Source organism: Pieris napi, chromosome 24 (genome assembly GCF_905475465.1).
Source record: "Pieris napi chromosome 24, ilPieNapi1.2, whole genome shotgun sequence".
NCBI lineage: Eukaryota > Metazoa > Arthropoda > Insecta > Lepidoptera > Pieridae > Pieris > Pieris napi.
Genome location: NC_062257.1, coordinates 6,286,304 through 6,313,512, shown reverse-complemented (window position 1 = coordinate 6,313,512; position 27,209 = coordinate 6,286,304). Strand labels below are relative to the sequence as shown.

Genomic DNA, 27,209 nt, shown 5'->3' with positions numbered 1-27,209 from the left:
AATTAATAATATAATATTGTCTGTTTATTTTATTGAAGAAAGTGTATACAATAGTGTCGCCGTCTTTAATCGTTGGGCATGCACAGATAACTAATATATTCATCTCCTAACTCCAGTTGCTTACAGTTTACAAATGTCAATGTCAACTTAGAATAGCGGCAAAGTAAATTAAAATATTAACTTATTTCGAACTTTAGTAAATCAAAACAATGTCTAAACGTTTTTTTCCCCAGAATTATGGTGAAAGAAAAAAGGCTAAACTAGATGTAACTGTGTCTGACCATAATTTTCCACTCAGTCAAAATTCGACTTCAAATAAGGGTAAATTTTTACGATGTTTACAAGCTACTACTATAACTATTTACATTTATTTTACTAGTTTTAAAATTCTTGTTTTATACTTGTAATAAGCAAATTTTTTAATAAATCTTAATATATAATTTCAGCGACAATCCAGTCCGACGCCTGGGGTGACGATAATGATGATGATCTCCTTCTCTTGGCAAGCCAAGCATGTGAGGACGCCTACAATGAGCAGAATGATAGTACCTTACCTGATTATACTTTATGTATGCAGCCTGGTTCATCTAGCACACAGTTTGAGTACTCCGAACCAAGTACTTCTAAAGCTCTATTCGCCTTTAAAAAGCCAACATCAAGCCCATACAGTACAATATCAACAAATTTAAGGAATAAATGTGAGCGCATATCCTCCCCATTGCCAGGACTGACGACTAAAGTTAACAAAGAGCATGTTAATGTTAGTGATGACTTTATTATAAATGATAAGATATTTAAAGGCCAGGACTCGGGCCAATTTTATAAACAACTTTTGCAATTGCAAGAAGAAAATGCTAAGTTAAAATCTGAAAATGGAAAGTTATTAGAAAAATGTGTAACTAAAGAAGGTACATATTTTTATTAATATTTTCTAGAAAATAATATTTTATTTATTTTACTAAACATTATTTTAATGAACAAGTAGGTATAATTTCTTACATTTGATAATAAACTTGTATTCTTGGATTCAAACCTTTAGAATCTGCAAGAATCAATAATAACTTCTTTATACATTTGCTTGTATTGCATTTACTTACTGTTTAAAATACACTTCAGTAATACATTTAAAAACTTTACTCTTATACATGATCACTTATATGTGTATTAAAAATATATAAATAATAGAAAATACCATCTTATTTTTTATTATACATATGAACAATGCTGGTCTAGTGATATGGGTATGTACCACCCATAAAGTATTATTATATTTGACGGCTAAGAAATTATATTACAGGCGAGGCATCAATACTTCGAACACAGCTAAAAACATGTCAAATATCTGTGGATAATGCTCGTCTTGAGAAGATTAAGACTCAAGAAAAAGCACAAATGGAATGGACGGATAAGCTAGGAAATGCCAACAAGCAGATAAATGATTTAAGAACACAGCTTGATTTTAAGGTATATTATTTGGTATTTTGTTTATCTCACCTTTGGTCCTTCAAGCTAATTCTTTTTACACTAGCATGCAAACTGATTATATCAATAATATTTTTCAGAATTTGGAAATAATTAGTATAAAAGAGAAGTGTAAGATGTTAGAATCGTCTAAAATTAAGCTGACACAAGTTACCGTTGGACCAAATGATACATCATTTAGGTAATTATTGTAAATGTTAAATTATTTTATTGCATAGATAACTGTGTACTTACACTGAAGTAATCATCTGTCTCTTTCTATCAAACTGAACATTGACATAGACAAAAATACAATATGTTGTAGTATGTTTTAATTGGAACAGTAATTATATTTATTGCTCCAGTTAAAACAATTTGTAAGACTCCAAACTTGGTGATTCAAGAGTGGTGGAGAGTTTCGTGCCTGCTCTATAACCTTGACTTGAGAACTGGTAGTAAATTTAGAATCAATTTAACATCTTTTCTGTTGACATTCATAAGTACTTGTACTATGAATAAAGTTTAAAATTTGATAGTTGAAAGTTTATTAATCTTAATTATGTATTATTGTATATTCCCTATTATTCTTGGGTTTTGAAATATGTTCACATTAGAAATTGTTTAGCATTAATATTATATTACATAAACCGTAGTTTCTTTTACATTCCATATTTTATTTCACAAAATAAAAAATTGCCGATCTGTTATAAGAAATTCCCCTAGTTTCGACTTCTAATCTTATTTTTGTGTATGTTTGTTTCAGTCATAAACAGAACAGTTACATAGAAAGAGAAGCACCACAAGTGAAAAGGACAAAGAGTACGAGCAGTGCGCAGACTGACCAATCACAATTTTTGAGGTTAAATAAAATGACAAGAATTGGTAAGTTGTCATTTCTTTTCGACTTCATTTCTTTCTTTTTATGAATATTCAGTAAGTCTAAGTATCGGCAACTATCTATCTTTCAAACCCCTAAGTGATAAGGGGTGTCTACGCCAAAAAAAATATTTTTGTTTTTATTTTTTTATGATACAGCATACAAAAATACATACAACCCCTAATTTTCACCCTCTACGATTAACCCCTATTTTATTGAACTATAGGAATGTTTCCTAGAAATAGGGAATGGCAATCAAGCGTTCAAGTATTACATAACGAATTTTGGAGGGGGGGGGTCCTTTTGTAAAACGTTACGATGTGGGGTGGGGATTGAATTATGCGTTACTGTTAATATTATTTTAGATTTTCCAGTACTTTACACCACATAATGGTAACTTTTGGGTATAAATAGTCACGAGGTGGTCACGAAACGTTTTATACGTACTATACTTGGGTACAGAAAAACGTTACGGCGCGTTACATGAGGGGGGTCAATAATCTCCAAAAATTGCGTGACGTAATACTTGAACGCTCCCAAAACGACGTTTGCCGGGTCAGCTAGTTTTATTATAAAGAAAAGACAATGTCACAAAAGACACAAACCATGACCTAGCGCCCTCTACCTACAGGACCATAGAGGCAAACTGAATTAATAAAATAATAGTTAAAAAAAACTAAAAAACACGCTTTTAAAGCACATCAAACTAAAAAGTGAAAGATAATTCCTAATTTAGGCTGAAAATGGTAATGAACAAAAAATACTGGTATTATTGTGAAAAAGCGTGGGGCGCTCTGTGCCATATTTTTCGTCTATCGAGCAACCACTTTTTAGTTTGATGTGCTTTAAAAGCGTGTGTTCTAGTTTTTTTTAGTTTATTTTTGTCATTTTTTTTTCGGATTATTGCATTGTCATCGATCTTTGACAGGTGCGCAAAATTTGAATTAAATCTGTCCGTTAAAAGTGAGTCAAAATCGAGCCCGAAGTAGTCGGTTACATACATACATACATACATACATACAGGTGAAGCTAATATAAAGCGTGTAAAAAATGTATTATATTAAGATTGATTTCTAAATTTATCATATGGGCCATGGAACACTGTTTTTATAAATAAACTGTGTTTCTAGATTTCGTGTTAAATTTTTAAACAGCAAATTCTAATTAAATATTTTCTCCGCTTCGGGCAAATTCCTCTCACTCATGGTGAGCGAGTGCGTTGACGTCCTTTTAGGTGGAACGCTGATCTCTTGAAATATTCTAAGTGGAAATTGTTTACTTTTTTTTCTGTGTTTATTTTTCAAGGGGGTTTAAATGATTTTTATTTTCAGAAGTATCAAATCTAAAACAATTTCTTCCTTTAATAATGGAATCTACTAGCGACCAACATTCCATACTGGAATATAATGAAAAATTAAGAAAAGTGGACGCATCAGTTAACAAGTGTCGGGTTTTTAGTACTTTTCATCGACTACCCTCCACGCCGAATGCGGGTAGGCGGAAAAAAAGATGTAGTATAACAAATGTGTATGAAGATCTCACTTGTATAGCTAGTGGGAACGGGATAGATAGATATAAAAATGTGAGTATTTTTTATCTATTTATGAAGTGTAACTTCTTTAGGCGCATTAGGGTACAATTTTTACGGAACGTCACGAAGATGTGCAGCGTTTTTGTCGAAGAAAAGGGACTTTTGAGATTTGAACACCGATGGTGTTTTTAATACATATCATTATTATTAAGTAACGAAATTACCATTTTTGAAGTTATACTTCTTTAGGCGCGTTATGAAAACTTGATGAGAATGAAATTTTGCGATGCGCGCGCGCCGTGACACAAAATTAACAGAATGAAGTTGCCCACGGAAGATGCTACGGCATTGGACATAATTTAAAAACAACCTTCGAATAATAATAGAATTTGTTACACTTAATGTAAGAGAGTAATAAATAAATATTTATTTATTAAATTTTTCAAATGTTAACTGAACTTTATTGACTATAATGACTCCTTTTCCAGTCTTTGATTATTGAATTGTAATTAATTATTTGCATGCAATCAAAAACTATTTTTAATAATGCCAAAGAAGTATAACTTCTTACGCACGTACATAAGTACACGCACCCTCTTTTTTATATTTTTATAAGGGCATAGAACCAAGACCTTTTTATAACCCAGTTGGCTATTTTAGAAAATGTGGACATAACTTAGCAATTATGACAACATAGAATTTGTTATATTATTTGGTAATTGTTACCATATCAATGGTGGTATTTCTATATACATAATAAAAACTAATTTAAGTTCTGGTTTTTAATTAGCCTTAGTATCATTCATTAATATAGAAAGACTGGCAACATTCAATTATGGTATTTGGGTAGCCTAATCAGGGAGCGTTCAAGTACGTTACGTAACACAATTTTTGGAGATTATTGACCCCCCCCCCCCCCAATGAACTCGCCGTAACGTTTTTCAGTACCCAAGTACAGTACTGTACCCAAGTCTAGTAAAACGTTTCGTGACCACCAGTGACTCTTTAGTTACTATCATGTGGTGTAAGTCGAAAAATAATATTAACAATAACGCGTAATTCAATCCCCGCCCCGCATCGTAACGTTTTACAAAAGGACAAAATTCGTTACGTAATACTTGAACGCTTCCTTACTCAATAATTCATTTACAAAGAAGTTTCACTTTTGACATGTGTTGACACGCACTTTTTTAATTGTGTTTGAGTCCTCGGAATTAATATCTATGGTTGGTTTTAAGTGAAAAAAATTATTCGGCTGTGTATTAAAAAAATTAAAAAAATAAATTGGAGGCGCCGGGTATCGATCCCGGTACCTCTCACATGCTAAGCGAGCGCTCTACCATCTGAGCTACGCCCCCTGATACAGGTTTAATCAAAAGTTTATACGAAAGCAATCTTTACTTAGATATTGCGTAAAACAATACGTGATACTTGCGTCCTTTCACTCGCTCGTAGACTAAAAACGTATCAAAACCTATGTCATAATGCCTTCTACCAGCGCCAAAACAGCTTTACACGTCTGAATTTATTTATTTTGGAAATAAATATATTTCTAATAACTATATTCGCATTTAAAGAAACTATTGAACGCCTCATTAGCGGAGCGGAGGCAGTGCTCTACTCTCGACATGTCAAAAAACTCAGTCTTTCGAAACTTGAATGACTTTTTTCTCACTAATATAACACTTACAGGATAATATGAGTGCACTAAAATCGAGTTAAATAATCTATCAAGCACATATGGTATTTTTTATGAACAATTATTTTGTTTAACATAGTAAATAATAACATTAAAATCAATCATTCTTGGACGTCCGTCAGTCTGTGTTTATGGATCCATGTATGTGGCAGAGAAATTGGTCGAAAAATTTATCGTACCAGAATACTTTTTTATTATTATATAAAGTTATACCCTGGGCTGATTTCTAGTTAATATTAGCGTTCTAAGTACTGTCGTTTAATTATAATTTGTAAAAAACTAAAATACGACTGTGTATTTGTATATCTATATATACATTTACTAGCCGTTTCGCGCCCGCTTTGCTGGACGAATTAAAATAAATTTTATGTTTCATTATTTATTTTTTTTATATTTTTATTATTCTTCTTTTTAACTTCCCGCTAAGAAAATTGAAATATTTCGAAAATCGAGTTTTTAACAGATGTTGACGTTTAGAGGTTCTAGGAAGCCTCCCCAAATGTTTCCGCGGTGAAGTCCGTATGGATAAATTTTCATAAAAGTAAAGCAGCAATAATAAAATGAAGGAACGTTGGAATTTAATAAATAAATAGCCATAAACCATCTAGGAAAAACTCATGTCGATACGATCAGTGGTTTAGGCGTGATTGAGCCTCAAACGAAGACCATTTTCATTATATATATATAGATAGATTTTAGTATATTTTTTCCTCACCTTAGAGTTATGGCGCCACTATATATATTTTTTTATTTTCAGAATGGATCCACCATTTGAAATGTCACAAACATACAAATCTATGCCCTTACGTTATACCCTTAACTAAAGTAATTTCGTCTCTTTCTGTCAAATAACAAAGAGACCGAATCTCCGAATTTTCGATAATTTTAGTATTTGACTAGAAATTAATATTTCATACAATTTGTAGCTATGTCAACGTAAAATTGTAAAAAACGTTAGATTGTAATCTATCTCGCGAGATTGTAAACTGTCGAAAAATTGTGAACTCAACGTACTGCTTACAATTTAACGTATTATTATTCGGTAGTTATATGAAATTGTTGGAAAGTAAAATTAATCTGTAATTGACCAAAGAAGTTTGAATGATAACTAAGTTAGTGTAGTACAATCTACCGAATAATAATACGTTAAATTGTCAGCAGTACGCTGAGGTTCACAATCTTTCGACAGTTTATAATCTCGCGAGATAGATTACAATCTAACGTTTTTTACAATTTTACGTTAACAGCTATAACGATTTTTGTAATTAGGAAATATTTGAGACCTCAATAATAATCGCTACATTTCAGTAAATTTACCTATACCTATGAACACCTAAAGAGCAGTGTTGGCCTAGTGGCTTCAGCATGCGACTCTCATCCCTGAGGTCGTAGGTTCGATCCCCGGCTGTGAACCAATGGACTTTCTAAGTGCGCATTTAACATTCGCTCGAACGGTGAAGGAAAACATCGTGAGGAAACCGACATGTCTTAGACCCAAAAAGTCGTTCAGGCACAGAAGTCTGATCACCTACTTGCCTATAAGTTGACAAATGATCATGAAACAGATACAGAAATCTGAGGCCCAGACCTAAAAAGGTTCCAAAATAATCTCACTACCTATTAGTGAAAAAAAAAACCAATAATATTTTAATTTATCGTGATCATACAGCTACAACACAAATAAAAAAAATTCTACCACATTACTTGGCGAACATATTTAAAATGAAACAAAATTAATTGGAGGCGCCGGGTATCGATCCCGGTACCTCTCGCATGCTAAGCGAGCGCTCTACCATCTGAGCTACGCCCCCTGATACATATAGCAGTGAAATTATCTTTTGCTTTAGTAAAACTAAAACTTGTACCGCCCGCGGCAAGTAAAAGTCCACGAAGTTTTAATCGACAACCTTGCACTCACCCAAGTACCCACTCACTCGGTCGTCAATTATATAGTTTACTAGTTTCCCCCGCGAACTTCGTTTCTCCTTAGGCCCTTTCTCCACTGCTCCGGTCCGGCGTCGTATAGCGGAATGAGTCATGAGAAAAATATCGGAAGGCCGAATTGCGCATCTCCACTATATCCGATCCGACAATAATCGATACTTGTATATTTATCATGCAACGCTCTTAACTAAAACCCATATACTTTATTTTATTGATAAAACGTTTTAAATTCTGAATATTTTATTGCCCTGGCAAGTTTATTACTTTTTTAATATTGTCTATTTTAAAATATTATAATCAACTTAATAAATAGTTCACTAATACTATGGTATAAAAATATAAATAAATAGCAACATAATTTGGTTTGGTCCAGGTTATCCAGATTCTTTCAAATTAAACAAACTATAAATAAACCTGTGAAAATAATTTATAACCTCTTGGATACACTTAGACCGATAAAACACCGCGTTCCGATCTAGCAAGTTATCGGATCGTTAAAAACCGGATGCCGGAGTAGTGGAGAAACGGCCTTAATGTGATTTTACTTACGCAAGCTTCAAATACTGCCTAGATCAATCCGTTGTTGTTTCTGATCGATTGTGAGCTCACGCGGCACCCACTTTGAGCTTTCGCATATCCAAAAATTATATGGATAATTATTAAAGATATGTCCAAAATATCCTTGATGAATATTCGGATTAGTTCCTTTGTTTTCAGTTTTGTTTTTACACGCTTTATATTAGCTTCACCTGTATGTATGAATGTATGTATGTAACCGACTCCTTCGGACTCGATTTTGACCCACTTTTAACGGATAGATTTAATTCAAACTTTGCGCACCTGTCAAAGATCGATGACAATGCAATAAAATGCAAAAAATACTCAGCGCCCCACTCCCACACCCCCTCTGTGCCATATTTTTCGTCTATCGAGCAACCCACGCTTTTTCACAATAAATACCAGTATTTTTGTTCATTACCATTTTCAGCCTAAATTAGGAATTATTTTTCACTTTTTAGTTTGATGTGCTTTAAAAGCGTGTTTTTTAGTTTTTTTTAACTATATTTATTAGTTCCAATACTTGGCGATTAAAAAGAGTGGCGGAAAGTTTCTTGCCAGTTCTTACCCGCTCTACGCCCTTGACTTGCGAACTGGTAGTAAATTTACAATTAATTTAACTTCTTTCTGACAATTCATAAGTGTAATTGTTTACCAACAAGAATAAATATATTTTGAGTTTGATATATTTAGTCTCGTTAATTTATGAAATTCTTAAAGTGAAACTTCTTTAGAATCGTTGTGATTTCAAACCGGATGCAACGGAAAAAGCGACAGTAAAAAGAGACAGACACATAAATTAATTGGATTTGGCGTGGGAGAGAGTGAGATAGGAGGCATTATACAGTGTATAAACTTAAAATTAGTGTGTATTTGAACATTTTCTGAAATAAAAAAACAGATTTGATGAAAATTAAATAAGTAAGTCAAGTAAGTAGCTTAATTATAAAATTAGATTATTTATCAATTTTATTTACAAATCATTAGTTGTAGAAACTTTTTGAAGTGAAAACTTCGTACTACACTTAATTAAAAGTTTATACACTGTATAATGCTTCCTATCTCATTTTCTCCCACGTTAGATCTTGTGAATTTATTTCAAACTTTTATTATTTTAGTTTTTACCAAATTAAAGATTGATATTAAAGTTATAAATAAAAATTTAACATTAAAATAAGGTTTCACTTCTACCACGTGTGAATTGGACACATGATTTTTTTTGGGATGTCCACTTGATGTATCGTCGTCGGTGCTCATTACGCCTCGTTAAAATTAGCGACGGTTGGAGTTTCCTGGAGTCCAAATAATGTTTATCAAACCAAGCCTTGACTTCGATAGTATTTCTTTTCACCAAAAAGCAATAACAAAAGTTCTTTCACTCATCTTAATATATATAAATTACGTGTCACGTTGTTTCTCCGCTATGGACTCCTAAAGTACCGAACCAATATCAATCAAATTTGCACACCGTGTGTAGTTTGATCCAACTTAAAAGATAGGATAGCTTACATCTCAATTTATACCCGCAATATTATTTTATTGTTTATTATTTAATAGTCACAATTCTAACAGATGGCGCTGTGTTGAAAGTACCAACGTTTCACATAAGCTACAATTTAATGGCATAACCACCAATAAAGCATGGTGGTCCACATGACTGGTGTTCTCCTACCGTTTCCCTTGAATAGTTTACTACTATGTAATATAACAAAAACCTTAGCCACAACAACGCTTGGCCGGTCTGCTAGTAATACTGTATAAAGTATTTGTCTAATTTATTTACGTATCATTTGAAGAGCTAACTAAAAATGATATTAATTTAAAAATGATACTATTAGCACCGTCTATGTGTTAGCCTACGAACTTGCCCATCACAATGTACAAAAATACTTTGCTATTAATAGAAAAATTTTGGAGGCGCCGGGTATCGATCCCGGTACCTCTCGCATGCTAAGCGAGCGCTCTACCATCTGAGCTACGCCCCCTGATACATAAAGCAGTGAAATTATCCTTTGCTTTAGTACAGCTAAAACTTGTACCGCCCGCGGCAAGTAAAAGTCGACCACGGAAACAACTTCTGTTCTTGTTGTTGAGCAGTATTGGCCTAGTGGCTTCAGTGTGTGACTCTCATCCCTGAGGTCGTAGGTTCGATCCCCGGCTGTGCACCAATGGACATTCTTTCTATGTGCGCATTTAATATTCGCGAACGGTGAAGGAAAACATCGTGAAGAAACCGACATGTCTTAGACCCAAAAAAGTCGACGTCGTGTGTTAGGTACTGGAGGTTGAGGCCTTTTAAATTGAAAAATGATCATGAAACAGATTCAGAAATCTGAGGCCTAGACCTAAAGAGGTTGTAGTGCCACTGATTTATTTTTTGTGTGAATAGGTGTAAGTAGTTTAAGATATTGTTTTATAAATCAGATGTGAATATTGCTCTGTCTTCCTTCGCTTCCTCGCTTAGTGATGAATACTTCAAGCTCTTAATTATCGTGGTGAGCCCGATAGCATTGAGATATTCCCACCACTTTGATCCTTTGATCCTAATCGTAGGGCTCCGTCTGTTACCTTAGGTCTCTGGTGAAGACATCTCGTACTTATGAACACTATTTATGTGTTAGGGTACATCTGATACGGATTCGTAGCGTTAGGTTCTTACATCCCAACCTCTCATATATTTAGTTATATAGTGAAGATTGCTAATACATACAGTATATATACTTTACAGATACTCCTGACATTAAGTACATTTTTTTATATATAATAGGGGGGCAAACGAGCTTGCGGGACGTCCAAAAAGGGCAGCAGCTATAGACACCCATTTTTAGTAGGTGCGTTGCCGGGCTTTATATAAATTTAATCACACATTTCACAGTTCACTTTAACGTGCAAGTGTTTTACTAGTTTGTCAAAGGCCTCACTCTTATATCGGACAGTTATGTAAGATTCAGAATCGAGACATTCAAGAATTGTACATCATAAATTGAAAGTAAAAGTGAATTCGAAAAGTTATGGGGTAGTTATAAATTCAAAATTTACTTGTATGGGGGGCGTAGCTCAGATGGTAGAGCGCTCGCTTAGCATGCGAGAGGTACCGGGATCGATACCCGGCGCCTCCAATTAATTTTGCTTCATTTTAATTATGTTCGGCGTTCAGCTATTACGGCTATTACGTGGAAATAAAACCTTTCTTACAAGCGAAATAATGTGGAATGTTTTTTTTTATATATGTTAATTAAGCGGTATGAACGGGATAAACTCATATGAATGGGGTTGTATGTTTTCACTAATAGGCAGTGAGGTTTTGGTGTTCATAAGTATACGTAAATTGACTAAAATTGTTGAGGTCTGAAATACATTAATTACAAAAATCGATTGAAAAGGTAGAAAATAGAAATTCTATGAAAAGTTAATTTCTAGTTAAATCTAAAATTATCGTAAATTTGAAGTTAAGAAATAACTTTAGTTAAATGAGTAGAATTTCGACAACAAAAATAGCTATGTCATATTAGCATTAACATGCGTATTGTTCCCACGAGAATGTAAGTGCGTGCTCCTATTTCACCATGCCTCCTGCTGATAGAGGACAAATCTTTGTTTTTAATTTATTTTATAATTATTTATTACTTAAGATGTCATGTGGAACATGGTGTAATAGTTGCAGCTCCTTACAAACGTTGTGTAAAACAAAAAACTTGGCGATTAATAAGAGTGGTGGAGAGTTCAGCCAGTTCTTCTCTTCCGTTCTACGCCCTTGATTTGAGAACTGGCAGTAAATGTAAAATTAGATGCATTTAATGTATATGTATTTCGTTTTGACGTTCATAAGTGTACACTGTACCTATATGAATATGTAAATGATTTTTGACTTTCAAAATTCAATACCATTTAATAATGTATTTATTAATATCAATTTATAAACTGTGTTGATTCGTAAGTTCTCATGTCATGTTCGTTTATATATTTTGTCTTAACTGATTGTCTCAGTATCTCCGTTTAACATATGTTTGAGAACATACAAAAAATAAATCTATAACGAAAAAACTTCCTCATTCACTGCCTTTAGAAATCTAATTACATTATAAAGTACATTGACTTTTGGAAAGGTGATAAAATAATTTGATCGCTTCTTCATCATCTTCGTCTTCATGACTGAAGGTGCACAACCTTGACAACCCCTAAGCGATACGTCGACTTGCTGCCTCCACACCAGTCTATCATCAGCTTGTCTCGCATTGGGGATGTTGAGACCCATAATTGTCTTAACTTGGTCAGACCAACGGGTTGGCGATCGACCCCGACTTCTGCCCTCACTCCTCCCTACCCTCATCAGCTTGTGGGGATTATTCGGTTCTCTTCTGGCGATATGAACAGTGGCGTAACTATACCATCTGGGGCCCGTGGCAAATGTTCTTTCGTGGCAATTCTTTTGATGGGTATCAGTAAAAATCGTCCCTACTCAGTTTAATTTTAATAAACTTCGAGATTTTCAGCGTACTCAATTACACGTGTTATATGCCCCATTAATGGCCATAGGACTCCTCTCTTAGGCGAGTGGAATGGTCTATAGTCCCCACGCTAGCCCAACGCGTATTGGAGACTCCACATTCATCCATAGAACATAATATGTATTGGGCAAGGGCCCTCTTGGGTCGGGGCCCGTGGCATTTTGCCAGCCCTGCCACACTATTGTTACGCCACTGAATATGACCAAAGCTAAGTACCCGTTTGTAAATTTAGTTGGTTGAGAATGAACTTATTGCTTCTGTTTACAGTCCATTGTATTCGCATTATTTCCATATACAGCCTATGTCAAGGGAAAGGACAGAAGTGTCACGTAAGAACAAAGATTACTATATTTGTAACATTACAAATGGTGAACCCATTTCATTTCATTCGCCTTTTTAAGTCCAGTATAAATAGTTATAAGTCATTATTGATTGACATAGGCTTTGATACGTTTTTCGCCTACGAGCGAGTGAAAGGACGCAAGTATCACGTATTGTTTTACGCAATATCTAGAGTAAAGATTGCTTCCGTATTCACTTTTGATTAAGCCTGTATCGGGGGGCGTAGCTCAGATGGTAGAGCGCTCGCTTAGCATGCGAGAGGTACCGGGATCGATACCCGGCGCCTCCAAAATTTTTATAAGACTGATTTTATAAAACTTTTTTTGCGTTTATATCAAAACCTTTTTCGGTATTATTGACCCAAATTGCCAATATTTGTCGTAAAAACTTTCTGTTGTCCAATGACTTAACTTAATTCGTGTAAAATCTTTAGGAATTCAAATTCATTTAAAAATCTAAAATTCCTACATAATTATGTATTAACATTGTACATTTGCGTATACCCATGCAACTTCTTCAATACAAAGAGTCCCCTTGTGGGTTGTGCTGCGATATCGCGGGCTACTCGATTGTGAGGAAGTTGCATGGATCTGGTAGCGCTAAGTACTCATGTCATTTTCACACGTGTTTATCTCTTCCATAACATATTTAAGATTGTTCTCATTTTAACTCTCCTTACAAACGTTGTGTAAAAATAAGGGTGCGTGTACTTATGTACGCGCGTAAGAAGTTATACTTCTTTGGCATTATTAAAAATAGTTTTTGATTGCATGCAAATAATTAATTACAATTAATTAATCAAAGACTGGAAAAGGAGTCATAGTCAATCAAGTTCAGTTTACATTTGAAAAATTAAATATTTATTATTACATTAAGTGTAACATAAATTCTATTATTATTCGAATGTTGTTATTAAATTATGTCCAATGCCGTAGCATCTTCCGTGGGCAACTTCATTCTGTTAATTTTGTGTCACGGGCATCGTATAACTTCAAAAAAACGTGGCGATTAAAAAGAGTGGTTTATTGCCAGTTCTTCTCTTCCGTTCTACGCCCTTGATTTGAGAACTGGCACTAAATGTAAAGTTAGAAGCATTTCATATACTTTTCTTTTTTTGACGACCATTGTGTTACCTATATGATTAAATGATTTTTGAATTGAATTTGAATGTGTGAAGTTTGAGAGCATGAAAAAAAAAATTTTTTTTAGTTCCTGAAAATATTAAAGGACGTGCTAAATGAAGTGTATAGCGATGTGAGCACAATAGCTCAGCGGTTAACGACGGCCTTTCAAAGAGAGATGGACGAAAAGTACATTGAATCAACGAATAAATTTGTTCCTGCTGAATTTGAGGATCTTATTAGTGGCAGGTAATATTTTTATTGGGAGGCAAACGGGCAGGACGCTCATCTGATGTTAAATACGACCCCAGATGGGCACCTAATGCCCGAAAGCTCGCGAGTGTGTTGCCTTTTAAAAATCAGTTAATTTCCTTATTTTTTATATATGTAGTAGGTGCAGACGAGCCTACGCTCCTTACAAACGTTGTGTAAAAAGAATATGGCGATCAAAAAGAGTGGCGGAGAGTTTATTGCCAGTTATTCTTTTCCGTTCTACGCCCTTGATTTGAGAACTGGCACTAAATGTAAAGTTAGAAGCATTTCATATACATTTCTTTCCTTGCCTATTAGATTGACAAATGATTATGAAACAGATACAGAAATCTGAGGCCCAGGCCTAAAAAGGTTGTTACGTCACTGGGTTTAAAAAACACCAGCCTTTCGTTCTTGCATCTTTGATTTGACTCCAGATCATTCCTATGCAATGCGTCGTTTCCAGGTCTGTTTTGGCAAGTTTCCTTGGGGATTCCAGTCGAGAGATCGCTTGTGGTCCTTCAAAAATATTTAGATATTTGGAATTTCAGGGTCCTATATAAGGAGGAACAAGGCATTTTAGCGAGACGGCTGCTTGCAATACTGTCGATATTACATTTATCGAAGGATAATGAATTAAATGAATTTATGGATATATTTGGTAAAATATGCGCTCTTCTGGATACAACGGTAAGTGCTATATTAAAAACTTCTAAGGCCGTTCAAGTAGTAATACTTTAAGTAAGCAGTAAGTAAGCAGATTTACTGCAATTTATCCCCCCCCCCCACACCTTCTTCTTGTCAGCAAAAGTAAGCAAAGCTCTCAAAAATGATAGAACATAAACGTATTATTTTTTAGTAGGAATCCTCGAAAATGCATTTCGTTTCCGAGCATAGACAATGTGTGTGTAATATGTGTAAAAAAGTTAACAATTACCGTTTACGTAATCACCAAATAAGAAAATCAAAGATTCTTAAAAAAAAATCACGAATTCTCTCGTAAAACATTTTCAAGTTTCTGTTTTTCATTACTTCTGACAGTGACCAGTATCTTTTCCAAGTATTTGTAACTCTAATGAAAAATATGTGATAGTTCTATTCTTTCAGTATTCTTCTATTTTATGAGTTAAAGGTACTTTTGATTTCATATTCTCTGAATCAAATTGCTGTTTATGCAATTTCAGACGATCAATAAGTTTATAACTTAACATATAACTCCACAGATTAGTGAAAAGTTTTCATATACCAAAAACAATAGAAATGTTTCTGGGCTTTGACCGCCTTACCATAGTTTAGATTTTCGTTCTATAGTCCTTTTCATGAAAGAAATCCCCCAGACGCGGCGCTGCAATCGCATAACGTAATGTTGCCATTTATGAGTAAAAAAATTTACCTATTTTATTTACATTTAGCAGATGTAATTTATCAAATATTATTTTCTTGCATACTTCGATGAAACAATATTTCTGTTATGTAAAAAGTATATTTTTATTTACTTATATTAGCGGTGTTCTACCTACTTACAGGGAAAATATGAGAAAATAGGGTAAAGAAAAGCAATACAATTTTTTATTCAGAGTTTTAGTGCATAATTGTTGGGTTACAATTTTTTTCGAAGTTCACGCCGCTTCGTTTGTAATTCTTGTTACAGTTTTCTCTGACACATCTGCAATTAAATTATGAACAATTAAAAATAATAGTAACTTTAAGTTTATAATGCTTATGTAATTTGTAACAAGTATATGTTTTAATTTCAGTTACCTAGTTTCATCACGTTATGTATTTATTCAATTTTGTCGCAAAAACGAATTTATATCATAAAAGTCCCATCAATACAGCAAAAAATTATTAAGTGGCAACTCTGAAAAGTACCTGTTATGCCGCCAACTCTCTTCCGAACATTGTTTGGTGGTATTAAAACACCTTGATTCTTAAGTTCCGCTTCACAGAACTCTTTCACCTTTAATATCATTTCTCGAGCCGAACTTTTTACAACTTTTGGCATTGTAATCAATCTTTAAAATGCACTAAGCTAGTTAAAATTTCACAAAAATCTACCACAACAAACGAAATTGATAACATCGACGAATGACAACATTGCCGACCTGTCAAATTTAGTTCCAAAAATCACCGCGGGACTTCTTTCATGAAAAGCACTATACATTTTCACCTCCCAGGGCCGGAATTAGGGGAGTATCGACTTCTGAAAAAAAAAATGTAATGTGACTAGTAAACAACTTTTTTTAATATATTAAAGTGAAACTTTTATTACATCGTCTCAAACTTTTTCGTCTGTGTGTCGCATGTCGCGTGACGGTCGGCCGCGGAGTAGGGATAAAGTGAAAGGCGCTCGTCATAGCAGCCAAGGCCAATAAATAATAAGTTCAATATAACATTAGTTGGAGACTTAGTCTACTTTTATTATTTCCCATTATCATTCCAAGTATAAAATTAAGATTGATAAAGCAATTTCTATACCCTTAATGGAATATTATTCCATTTTTTTTTGTAAATAAATAAATTATTATTGATTGAATAACTGGACTAAAAAAAATTGTTTATTTTATTTGGAAAATAATTCGGGCCTCCACTGTTTTGTTGCTGTCACCTCCAGACGACGAACATATTTTTATTTAACAATAAACACTTAATTGGTGTTTGTTTAGATGTTCGTCTGAACATGTCGACCTACAACGATGACTATCTAATACTAGTAGACTCGGCCAAGCGTTGCTGTGGCTAAGATTTTTGTTATATTACATAGTAGTAAACTATTCAAGAGAAAAGGCTGGAGAACACCAATCCACCATGCTTATTTGGTGGTTATGCCATTAAATTGTAGCTTATGTGAAACGTTGGTAATTATTTTGATAAGGATCAATACCTAGGTACGAATAAGGAGCCTTTTCTAGCGGTGGTATTTTAATAATAAAAAAATAATAATAAAAAGGCGCTTATTGTGACGTAACTATAAAAGATAGAGACATGCTGTCATTTTTTTATAGATAGTGATGTGTTCTGAAAAGTTGTAATACATCATTTTGTTCTATCATTAATAGTTTACGCAGCGCACACGATTGAAGGACGTTTTTTGTTTATTTTTTATACCTTGGGTTAGATTATTCAAGTTTTAGTAAGCATCCCTAATTTTTTTGAGAATGAAACATAGCCTATGTCACTCGGGAATAGTGTAGCTTGCCAACGGTGAAAGAATTTTTGAAATCGGTTCAGTAGTTTCGGAGCTTATTCATTTCAAACAAACAAAAAATCAAATCTTTCCTCTTTATAATATTAAGTATATATACAAAAAGGTTCAAATATCTACGAAAGGAAAAAATCAATAAAAAATATTCAAGACATTTAACAAAGTAATACCTAATTCGGGGGTTGTGTGATGGTGTGCGTATTTGGGGTGTGCTATAATCAACGTTAATTATATATTTTCTTTTCAGTCTTCGGGATTACTATACAGCGGGTTCTTAATATCCCTTATACATTTGCTAATAACTCTTGTACCTTTATACATATCTCAAATTAGAGTTATTATACGTAACATTATAATATCTAGACCACGACCGATGGTATCCTGTTCGGCTCTACCGCTATTGGTAAAACTTTGTAGGGAAGAAACAAATTCGAAGGAAAAGGGAAAAAGTTTATTATGTGACGGTAGTTCGGGAAATTTGAGGGTAGATTTCGATCAAGGTGTACTTTTGTATAGGAAAGGTGAGTACTATGTTTTTGTATGAATATAATAAATTTTAAACAGTAGTCATTAAAATAAATTGTGAATTATATTTTAAATTAATACAAAATCTAATTGAGAATTGCCTATGATTCATGTTAAAAGTAAAGTACCAGAGATATTTTTTTACTAGAACCGTAATTTTTATAGTCTATGATATACCTATTCAAATTAATATTTGAATATGTCGAATATTATGTGGAGCAGTGCGACTCTCATCCCTGAGGTGGTAGGTTCGATCCGTAGTTCTGGTATCCTGGGCTTTAAAAAACCCTAACTGAAATATTCTATAGCCTATGGTCATCAGAGATATCGTAGGGTTCTAATAGTGAAAGAGTTGAAAATCTTTTTAGATTCGTGCCTTCTCCAAGTTCTACTTAAGCAAGTTGAGACGGCACTCAAATGTATGGAGACGGATCGCTTGGTGGTTCAAGCTTTGGCAGTCGCACGAAACTTGCTACTGTTACATTCGAGTTTGACAATTACAGATAATACTAGGTAAGGACTGTTTCCTGTTTCTTTAGAAAAAATATTGATTAAATAATAAATGTCAGACGTCAAATGTCATGTTTCCTGGCCTTTCAGATTAAAAACAAATTTGTGTACCAAAAATAATTTGCTGATAATACTAGTAAAAAAAACTCAAAATTCCTTTGTTTAAAAAAAATATTCAAGAAACTATAAATGTCAGAAAACGAAATGTTCCTCGCCCTTTCAGGTGATATTATAATGTTTTTTTTTATTTGACATTTACTGGCTTCGCAGATTAAAAACGATTTGTGTACCAAAAATAATTTTCTGTAAGGAAAAGCTCCAAATTACATTATTTAACAAAAAAAAAACACGAAATTTGCTGATAAAACTTGTAAGAAAATGCTCCAAATTACCTACTTTATTTTTCAAAAAATTATTCACGAAACCGTACATTTCAGAAAACGAATTATTTGTTGCCTTTTTTGTTTTTTTTTATTTACAAAATATATTTTAATTATTGATGAAGTCATATAAATGTCAGAAATCGAAAAAACAGTACCGGAGTAGGTACCTAGGATGTTTTAAAAATCCGACATACCGTCGTTGTTACTTCAAATTTTTATGAAATTCTGAAAACTTTCTGAAAAACACTCTACTCTCTCTGAAATTCTGAAAATTTCAGATGCGAGTGCAGACTCGTCCTATTGCAAGTAATCGTTTATGCTCTGTGGATATGCGCACACGCAATCAAGGATGTAGGTAAGTTGTATCATTCCTCCAAATATTTAATTCCAATATAGTAACCTCCTCTTGAAGACTATCAAAATGTTCCAGCCAGCACACTAACAGAGGGTGTTCTAGCAACGTGTCGCAGTGGTCTGGAATTGATTTACCTCTGCGTGACGAGGGACGTGGAGTTCGTTTCCCAGTTGGATTATCACGAAGGACACTTGATACAGCTATGTGAGATTATCAGACAATATGAACATAGCGAGATTTTTGGTGAGTTTGAGTTCCGAAAAAAAAGTGCGTGCGTACAAAGTACACATGTCAGAAGTGAAACTTTGGCAAACTAATTTTGAAGTCTTGTTCATATTTATACAAATCTAAAACTTTAGATTTCCGAGACAGAGGGAAAAAGGAAGATATGTTAGGAATTGAATTGTCATTAAAATATTCTTCGATAATAAAAACACGTGGCATTATTTTCCATATAATATAAAATATGTACTAATATTTCATAAATTCTCTATGCGAAATTTTAATTTAAAAAATAGGATTTCTATAAGGTATTTCGCCCTTTCCCTCTCTCAATCGGTCTCTCCCTTTTCTTCGACAAAAACGCTGCACATCTTCGTGACGTTCCGTAAACATTTTACCCTGCACCTAAAGAAGTTTCACTTTAAAAAAAAATCTGTGTTGTGCTGATTGTGTAGAAATGTGTTCTTTAGTTGGTGTATCTTTTTTATTTTTACTAAGATTGTCTGGATGAAATCGCCTGTTAGCGATTAGTCCGTTGGTAACAAAGCGTTAATAAATAGATATTCTACATTAGAATTAAAACTACCAATTGTATGAAAAGACATGACAATTGTGCTAAAGAATACATTCATGAAAAACACCTGTATTAATTCTCTAGAAATAGAATAATTATTCTTAATGCAATGCTTTAAATTCTATTCTATAGATTCTACTAAGACAAATAAATTTTAAATACCTATTCTACTATTAAAAAATCTTTAACCATATCAAAAGCGGTTTAACTATTCCAGGGTCTATGCTATCAGAGATATCTACAACATTCCAAGCATCACCCGAAGATGAGACCCCAGCGTTCACCAAACAGCCCTGGATTAATAGTTTCCAGACTTTTTCCATCACAGATTAGTCTAGGAGTCATTCAAAAAGCCTGTTCTGGTTTTGCAAATTGGGAATTTAAAAAAAATATCATCGCTGTAGAATGATAACCTCGTATGTCCAGAGAAAAAACAATACGGAAAACGAAAAAAAAATTTCATTTCGTCAATATTCGTCATATTAATATTTATATCTGTTTTTGTCCATAGTTAGGCACCGCATAGGCATAAGAGTATAAGAATAAAAAAAGGGTAGGGTAGGGTAGGTACTACTTATGTACGCGCGTAAGAAGTTATACTTCTTTGGCATTATTAAAAATAGTTTTTGATTGCATGCAAATAATTAATTACAATTATATTTAATTGTCAAGGACTGGAAAAGGAGTCATTATAGTCAATAAAGTTCGATCAATAAAGTTATTAATATTGTATTTATTATTATTTTCTAATATTAATTAGTATTGATTTGAATATTCAATTTAAATATATTCTGATAATTCAGACGCACATATAAAATTCGCACTTGTATAATGAAAACACGTGTTTTAAATGTAGAAACTCAAAGCATGTGGATAAATATTATAAATATAAATACACAGTGAACAGAGGCGGCGTGCCAACATGCGCCACTAACTTCATTCTGTTAATTTTGTGTCACGGTGCGCGCGCATCGTAAAATTTCACTCTCATCAATTTTTCATAACGCGCCTAAAGAAGTATAACTTCAAAAATAAATAGTTTTTTTAGATACGAGGTTATCATTCTATAGTGACAACATGTCACTTGGGGAGAGAGCACTCTAATGGAAGAATATGAAATTGGTCTATACTCTGTTTTTAATTCCGTAGAATTCTGACAGCTATCATTTTTGACATGTCAGAGATTAACAACCTTTTTGGCCGGGCACATTTTTCAATTTCAAGTGCGGTGCTCCACATTAAAAGTGGTTTAACGGCGACTGATAATTACGTCCCTTTTCATCAGATACAGTAAAGAACGCACAAGTAAAGATTACATTTTTTTTAAAGGTTTACTAAACCTGGTATTAGTAGGCAGTGTTGCCAGCTAAAGAATAAAATAAAGTAATTAAAGTTAATTCGATATATTGTTTGTGATATTGAAATATTTTTGTATTAGGTCACTTGAGTAAGTAAATATTAAGATTTACCTTTTTTGTAGGTAAAACATAAAAAATACGTAGCATTTAATTGCCCTAAAATGGGTCAAATTTGTCCCTTTTCGGTGGAGAACTTTTTGGTAGCAACATTTATGAAATGTCAGAATTCTACGGAATTTAAAATCAGAGTTTAGTATCTTATTCGTTACAAACATACAAAAATACTTCTAGTTAGTATACAAACCACCGATTGTAACATAGATTAATAAAAGCCTATTTAATAATAAGCATACATTTGTTGTAAATATTAATAAATGTAATTTATTTTACAAATGTTTTTTATTAGGTATGAAAAATATCAAAGAGCAGTGTTGGCCTAGTGGCTTCAGTGTGCGACTCCCATCCCTGAGATCGTAGGTTCGATCCCCGGCTGTGCACCAATGGACTTGCTTTCTATGTGCGCATTTTCTCGAACGGTGAAGGAAAACATCGTGAGGAAACCGACATGTCTTAGACCCAAAAGTCGACGGAGTGTGTCAGGCACTGCTGATCACCTACTTGCCTATTAGATTTAAAAATGATCATGAAACGAAGATTCAGAAATCTGAGGCCAAGACCTAAAGAGGTTGTAGTGCCACTGATTTATTATGAAAAATATCAAAAACTGTTTTGGTAGCAATTTTATAAGTACAGTGGTACATTGGTTTAACCTATAATGATCGTCGATTGAAATTTTAATATGTATATCAATTATATGATAAAAATGTATATCTATATCCATTTATATACACTGTTAAGAAAAGCATATCACGATACAGTAATCCCTTGTATAACACGATAGATTGGTTTTGCGTTATAGGAAACGTGTTGTAGGAGTATCCTCGCATAACGCTCTTGTAAGTCGCTGCGGCCGTGTGCAATGTCCGCGTTATATGGTTATTTTCCGACTACAGTCCCTTGAATAACAAGTGTTATACAAGGGCGGAATCGCGTAATATGTAAATGCGTTATAGAATACCGTGTTATAAGCGTGTTTACTGTACGTAAAATCAAAGAAATAGTCGTTACGGAATACGTAGCAAGAAAAAATAGTGCGTGGAGGGACCGCGCAGAAGTGAAACTTCGTAATGTGGAAATGAATATAGAAATTGAGGTTTAGTAAAATCATATTGTTTCTTCAAGACAAAGTTTATTACCATTGCTTACAATTCACAATTAATCGCATCTTTGTAAATGAAATATGGAATATTATAACTTAAATAGAACAAGTACGTATTTCAGCTAATTTCACGACGCTCACAATGTTTACTTCGCGGCAAACCAAGAATACCACGCGCATGTGGCACACGCTTTCTCTCTCCTACTTTCTACCTTTGTGTATCTTTCTTTCTCCCTCTTGCGTTGGAATATTCAACGCTCGCGTTGGTCTGTATCAGGTATACTACGCGCATGCGTTTGAGTGCCACGCGTTCACTCTCGCTCTGGGGGCCTCATAGCCTAGCGGTCTTATTAAGTGGCAGCTAGGTAAGGGGTACCGGGTTCGATTCCCGGTTCGAGAGCGAGATTTAATTTCAATTTGTTCTCGGCCTTAGGGAGGGTTGTGCGGTACCGGGCGAGTGCTTGCTTAAACTGTACATGGAGGACACGGTCGAATTTCTAAAGACAAGCACGAATTATAAAAAATCTATGAAACAAATACTTGACGCTGGCTAAAGTACAGTGCCAGAGCCATTAAAAAAATACTTGCTATGTCTCTTTCTATTCCCCCTCCCCAGCAGAGTTAAACGTTTAATGCAACCCTGTTGGAAGTCGTAGAAGTTTCACTTCAAAAACATCGTTCGAACAGAATACCATAGCTTCGCTACGTAAACGTCAATGTCAATTTTATATGCGTTCCAGCTGTCAATGTCATTTACAATTCGAATGAGTTATATAATGTAGGCTGCTTCAGCTTTAAGATAGACACTTTAGAACTTTTATAATAAATAGACCCTTTAGAATAAATTGGATTTATTTAATGCGCAAACGACGTATATCCGAGCTTTACATTCATAAAGATATTAAGTCATTTAGGGTAAGATTAAGAATATGATATTATTTTCTTATAAAAAACCGAATCTTTGACCATATTTATTAAAGTCGAATTTGTCTTAACAATGTTTTTAAGATATTATGGAAACATTTTAAATTAATCTAATGATTAAAGTGTGGGAATGCAAGTACACTACAAACATTAACTATTTAATAAATAAAAAATCTTATACATATATTATAATTAAAAATACACAATCTATGGTTTAATAGTAGTCGCAATAATCACTTCTGGTTCTGTTTCCGGTACATGGAAGAAATACAACATGAAACCGGCAGCAAGCAAGAAATGCAATGCTAAAATACATCCCACTAAAATGATAAAATATTTTGATTTCCTCAATGCTGGTAAAAGCCAGAAAATCAAAACAGCTCCAGAAACAAAAGCGCCCAGAAGAACCAGGAGCCATTGTAGCCAGGATACTTGAATTGTCCACAAAATTGCCACAGGAATGTATATTGACAAGGAATAACCGTAGAGGCAGAATAGTGACATCATAGTCGGTGATGCTGACGCCTGGAAAACCAAATAATGTCTTATGAAGTCTTGTAATGAGAGAAAGTCAAGAAGATCAATTAGAGAGCATGAATAGTAAATATAGATTACTAGCTGATCCGGCAAACGTCGTTTTGCCATGTATGTAATTTTAGAAAACTTTTTTTAGCTCAATAAACAATACTATATTAAAAAAATAGAGGTTGATCGTAGAGGGTTCAAAATTTAGGGTTATATGTATTTTTTAATGTTGTATCATAAAAAAATAAAAACAAAAAATAAATTTAGGGGTGGACTACCCTTAACATTTAGGGGGATGAAAAATAGATGTTGTCCGATTCTCAGACATACCCAATATGCACACAAAATTTCATAAGAATCGGTCGAGCCGTTTCGGAGGAGTTTAACCACAAACACCGTGACCCGAGAGTTTTATATATTAGATTAGCATTGGTCAGCCTTCTTTTTGAACATGCCATACATTATTAGGTCTTAAACATATTTATGCTAATTTCCATAGGATTATTTATTTATTAAAATGTTTATATAAGGTCGAATTGCCTGTATCTCAGAAAAACAATAATTTTGTTTGACTACCAACAAACATGCAAAATAATACAATCTAATATATAAAAAAAAGTCGACGGTGTGTGTCATGCTGATCACCTACTTGCCAATTAGATTTAAAAAATGATCATAAAACAGATTCAGAAATCTGAGGCCAAGACCTTAAGAGGTTGTAGCGCCACTGATTTATTTATTTTTTTAATGTTAAGTGTAGTCCACCCCTAAATTATTTTTTTATGATACAGCATTAAAAAATACATACAACACCTAATTTTCACCCTTCTACGATCAACCCCTATTTATTATAAATTATATACATAGCAAAACGATGTTTGCGATTAATTATAAAATAATATGTGTGCCTCTGGTACTTTACCATAGTAATGGATGTTATGCAAAGACTTACTTCTAACATAGTATAATATTTACTACATAACAAGTACATACTTGAGTCTCAATTTGGTCTACATCAGGAGTTATAGTCCACTTAAGGGCGGCCCATAAAGCCAAAGGGACTAACCACACGTAGCATGATATTGCAGTTGCCGCATAAGACATAAGGTGAAAATCATATTTCCAATGTATTGCCTTGTTTGCATTTTGCAGATAACTGGCAATGTTTCCACTGACTGCTATTGTAAAAATCTGTAATTTAAAAATTACTTGATGAGTAGCAGCCATAGCACTTATGATGGGAAGATTGAATAATAATCTTGTTTAAATCAATTTATTCTCAAATATGAATGAAATAAGCAAAGCTTTTATTTATTTGAAGGTCATCCACATTATATGTATTGCTTTAATACTAAATGAAGAGCATTTTGTCAAAAGTGACTCATATCAACAAATAAATAATAACTTACAGATTGTATATGAGTAGTATATTGTTTATAGATAACTATAAAACTAGACAAGCACCTAAAATCTAAATTTTACAACTAGACATCAGTTTTTTCTGATGTAAAACAGTTTATTACTTACCAATGTCACCGAAACCCAGATAGGACCATACAGGTCAGGTTTACCTTTGATTCTCTCATCAAAGTAGTTACGTGACACCTTTTGAGGCAATACCGATGATATAATTCTCTCCACTACTTCATCTGTATGTACATCAAAATATTTCTGATAGTATTCTATGGTCCAGAAGTTATGGTTTCCTAAAAAACATATTGAATAAAATAGCATGAATTATACTAAGATTATTGTTTATATGTAGAATTGCTCCATTATTTTGTATACTTAGATAAGTAGAGTAAGATTAAAATTTTATATTTTAAGTAAAAATTCCCTCCTCTCGAGAATCTTACCACTCTTTGGAGGTGGATCATCTTCCACTACAGGTTTGGGTTCCACATAATCGTAGCTGGTGTTGGAATTATTATACTGATTTGTGTGTACAGCTTCCACGTCGATTCTAGCGCTGCGATTATGTTCAGGCGAGTAATCTTGAAAATCTAATAGCTCGCCTGTGTTTACGTTCGACATCGCGGCCATAAGCAGTAAGCACTCTATACGTATAAAACTACTTTTACTTTAAAATTGAAAATTTTAAAAACAAGAAGACGACGACAGGTAGTCTTTAAAGTATTTGAACATCAATCAAATAAACTAATTATGGGCAATACTTAAAAAATTAAGGATATTTTTTTGATAATTCTAAATATTATGACATACACAATAAATATATGAGAAAGCTGACACTGACGTCTGACAGTGAAATGCACAGATGAATTATTTATTGGTACTATACGAATTTACTTGAAGTGGAACGTTTTTGCTGTGCATTAGGAGGAAAAATAAGATGATAAGCAATAAAGAAATAATTTATAACAACGCTAACTAAGTTTCGTACAAGAGTTTTCGCAAGAGTAACAGCTTCAAAAAGTTAATAACAACCGTTGCTAAGGTAATATACGAAAGAGGTTAAACGTCTTTTTAGTTTAACAAATTCTAGTATCTCACTACCTTCTTCTTCTATTGGTACCTCTCCATTACTGAAGGTTGGCCGTCAGTCTGGTAAGGCTTGTCCTTTAACAGATACAGCAACTCTTTTGCAGTTACAATATCCGCTCCCTAACGTTACGAAACCGTGATTTTTCCTTCTACCGTTTATCTTGAATTTAACGATTATAATAAATTGAAGGTTGTAGCGATTGTGCTAATTTTTTCGACATTCCAACACAATTGAGAGCATTCTCGTTAGAGATCTTCTGGATCCAGCCTATATGAAGCATGCAACGATAAAACCACATCTCAAATTCTATCAGGATGTGAAGTTCTGCCCAATTTAAATTAAGTTTGGGTTTGCGTCATTGACAATTAACTGCATTTCGAGGTCTTTGTTGGGTCTTTTTTTATAAGTATTACATCCATCGATCTTTTTGGCCTCAATACTAAGAAGTAGCAAACCCTTTGTATAGGCCAGACAAGTTAAATTTCTTTTTCATAAAAACCTTTTCTACTGCTTGTGCCCACACAGCCGCGGCGTACAGGACTATAGGCTCGATCACTGCAGTCTATAGGGCTCCAGTGACGTCCGGCTGTAAGCCCCATCCTATCTTTGCCAC

At 33.7% G+C, this 27,209-nt stretch overlaps 2 protein-coding genes and 5 non-coding genes across 10 annotated transcripts; 3 read left to right on the top strand and 4 right to left on the bottom strand.

Moving 5' to 3' along the window:
• Positions 1–127: 127 nt before the first annotated feature.
• Positions 128–20,494, top strand: LOC125061688. 4 transcript variants are annotated; one of them, XM_047667229.1, is made up of 13 exons: positions 128–321; positions 447–908; positions 1,298–1,464; positions 1,563–1,663; positions 2,225–2,343; positions 3,673–3,920; positions 14,130–14,290; positions 14,845–14,983; positions 17,746–18,019; positions 18,392–18,536; positions 19,195–19,271; positions 19,329–19,514; positions 20,285–20,494. In XM_047667229.1, exons 1-13 carry the CDS (start codon positions 210–212, stop codon positions 20,398–20,400), a joined length of 2,307 nt encoding a protein of 768 aa, XP_047523185.1. In that variant the 5' UTR covers positions 128–209; the 3' UTR covers positions 20,401–20,494. The 4 variants fall into 4 exon arrangements, with proteins under 4 accessions (XP_047523185.1, XP_047523187.1, XP_047523186.1 ...); XM_047667230.1 differs by having other exon boundaries at positions 129–321; positions 3,670–3,920; positions 19,347–19,514; XM_047667227.1 differs by having other exon boundaries at positions 129–321; positions 3,670–3,920.
• On the bottom strand, positions 5,155–5,227 carry Trnaa-agc. Its single transcript has one exon. It is a non-coding gene; the product is annotated as a tRNA-Ala (tRNA).
• Positions 7,307–7,379, bottom strand: Trnaa-agc. Its single transcript has one exon. It is a non-coding gene; the product is annotated as a tRNA-Ala (tRNA).
• On the bottom strand, positions 9,983–10,055 carry Trnaa-agc. Its single transcript has one exon. It is a non-coding gene; the product is annotated as a tRNA-Ala (tRNA).
• Positions 11,117–11,189, top strand: Trnaa-agc. Its single transcript has one exon. It is a non-coding gene; the product is annotated as a tRNA-Ala (tRNA).
• Positions 13,137–13,209, top strand: Trnaa-agc. The gene has a single exon. It is a non-coding gene; the product is annotated as a tRNA-Ala (tRNA).
• Positions 20,495–23,482: 2,988 nt separating the features above from the next.
• LOC125061884 (protein YIPF2) lies at positions 23,483–26,328 on the bottom strand. Its single transcript, XM_047667518.1, has 4 exons — positions 25,950–26,328; positions 25,621–25,799; positions 25,087–25,284; positions 23,483–24,093 (listed from the first exon to the last, which is right to left on the bottom strand). The coding sequence occupies exons 1-4, from the start codon at positions 26,134–26,136 to the stop codon at positions 23,776–23,778; spliced, it is 882 nt and encodes a 293-aa protein (XP_047523474.1). The 5' UTR covers positions 26,137–26,328; the 3' UTR covers positions 23,483–23,775.
• Between the last annotated feature and the right edge of the window lie 881 nt (positions 26,329–27,209).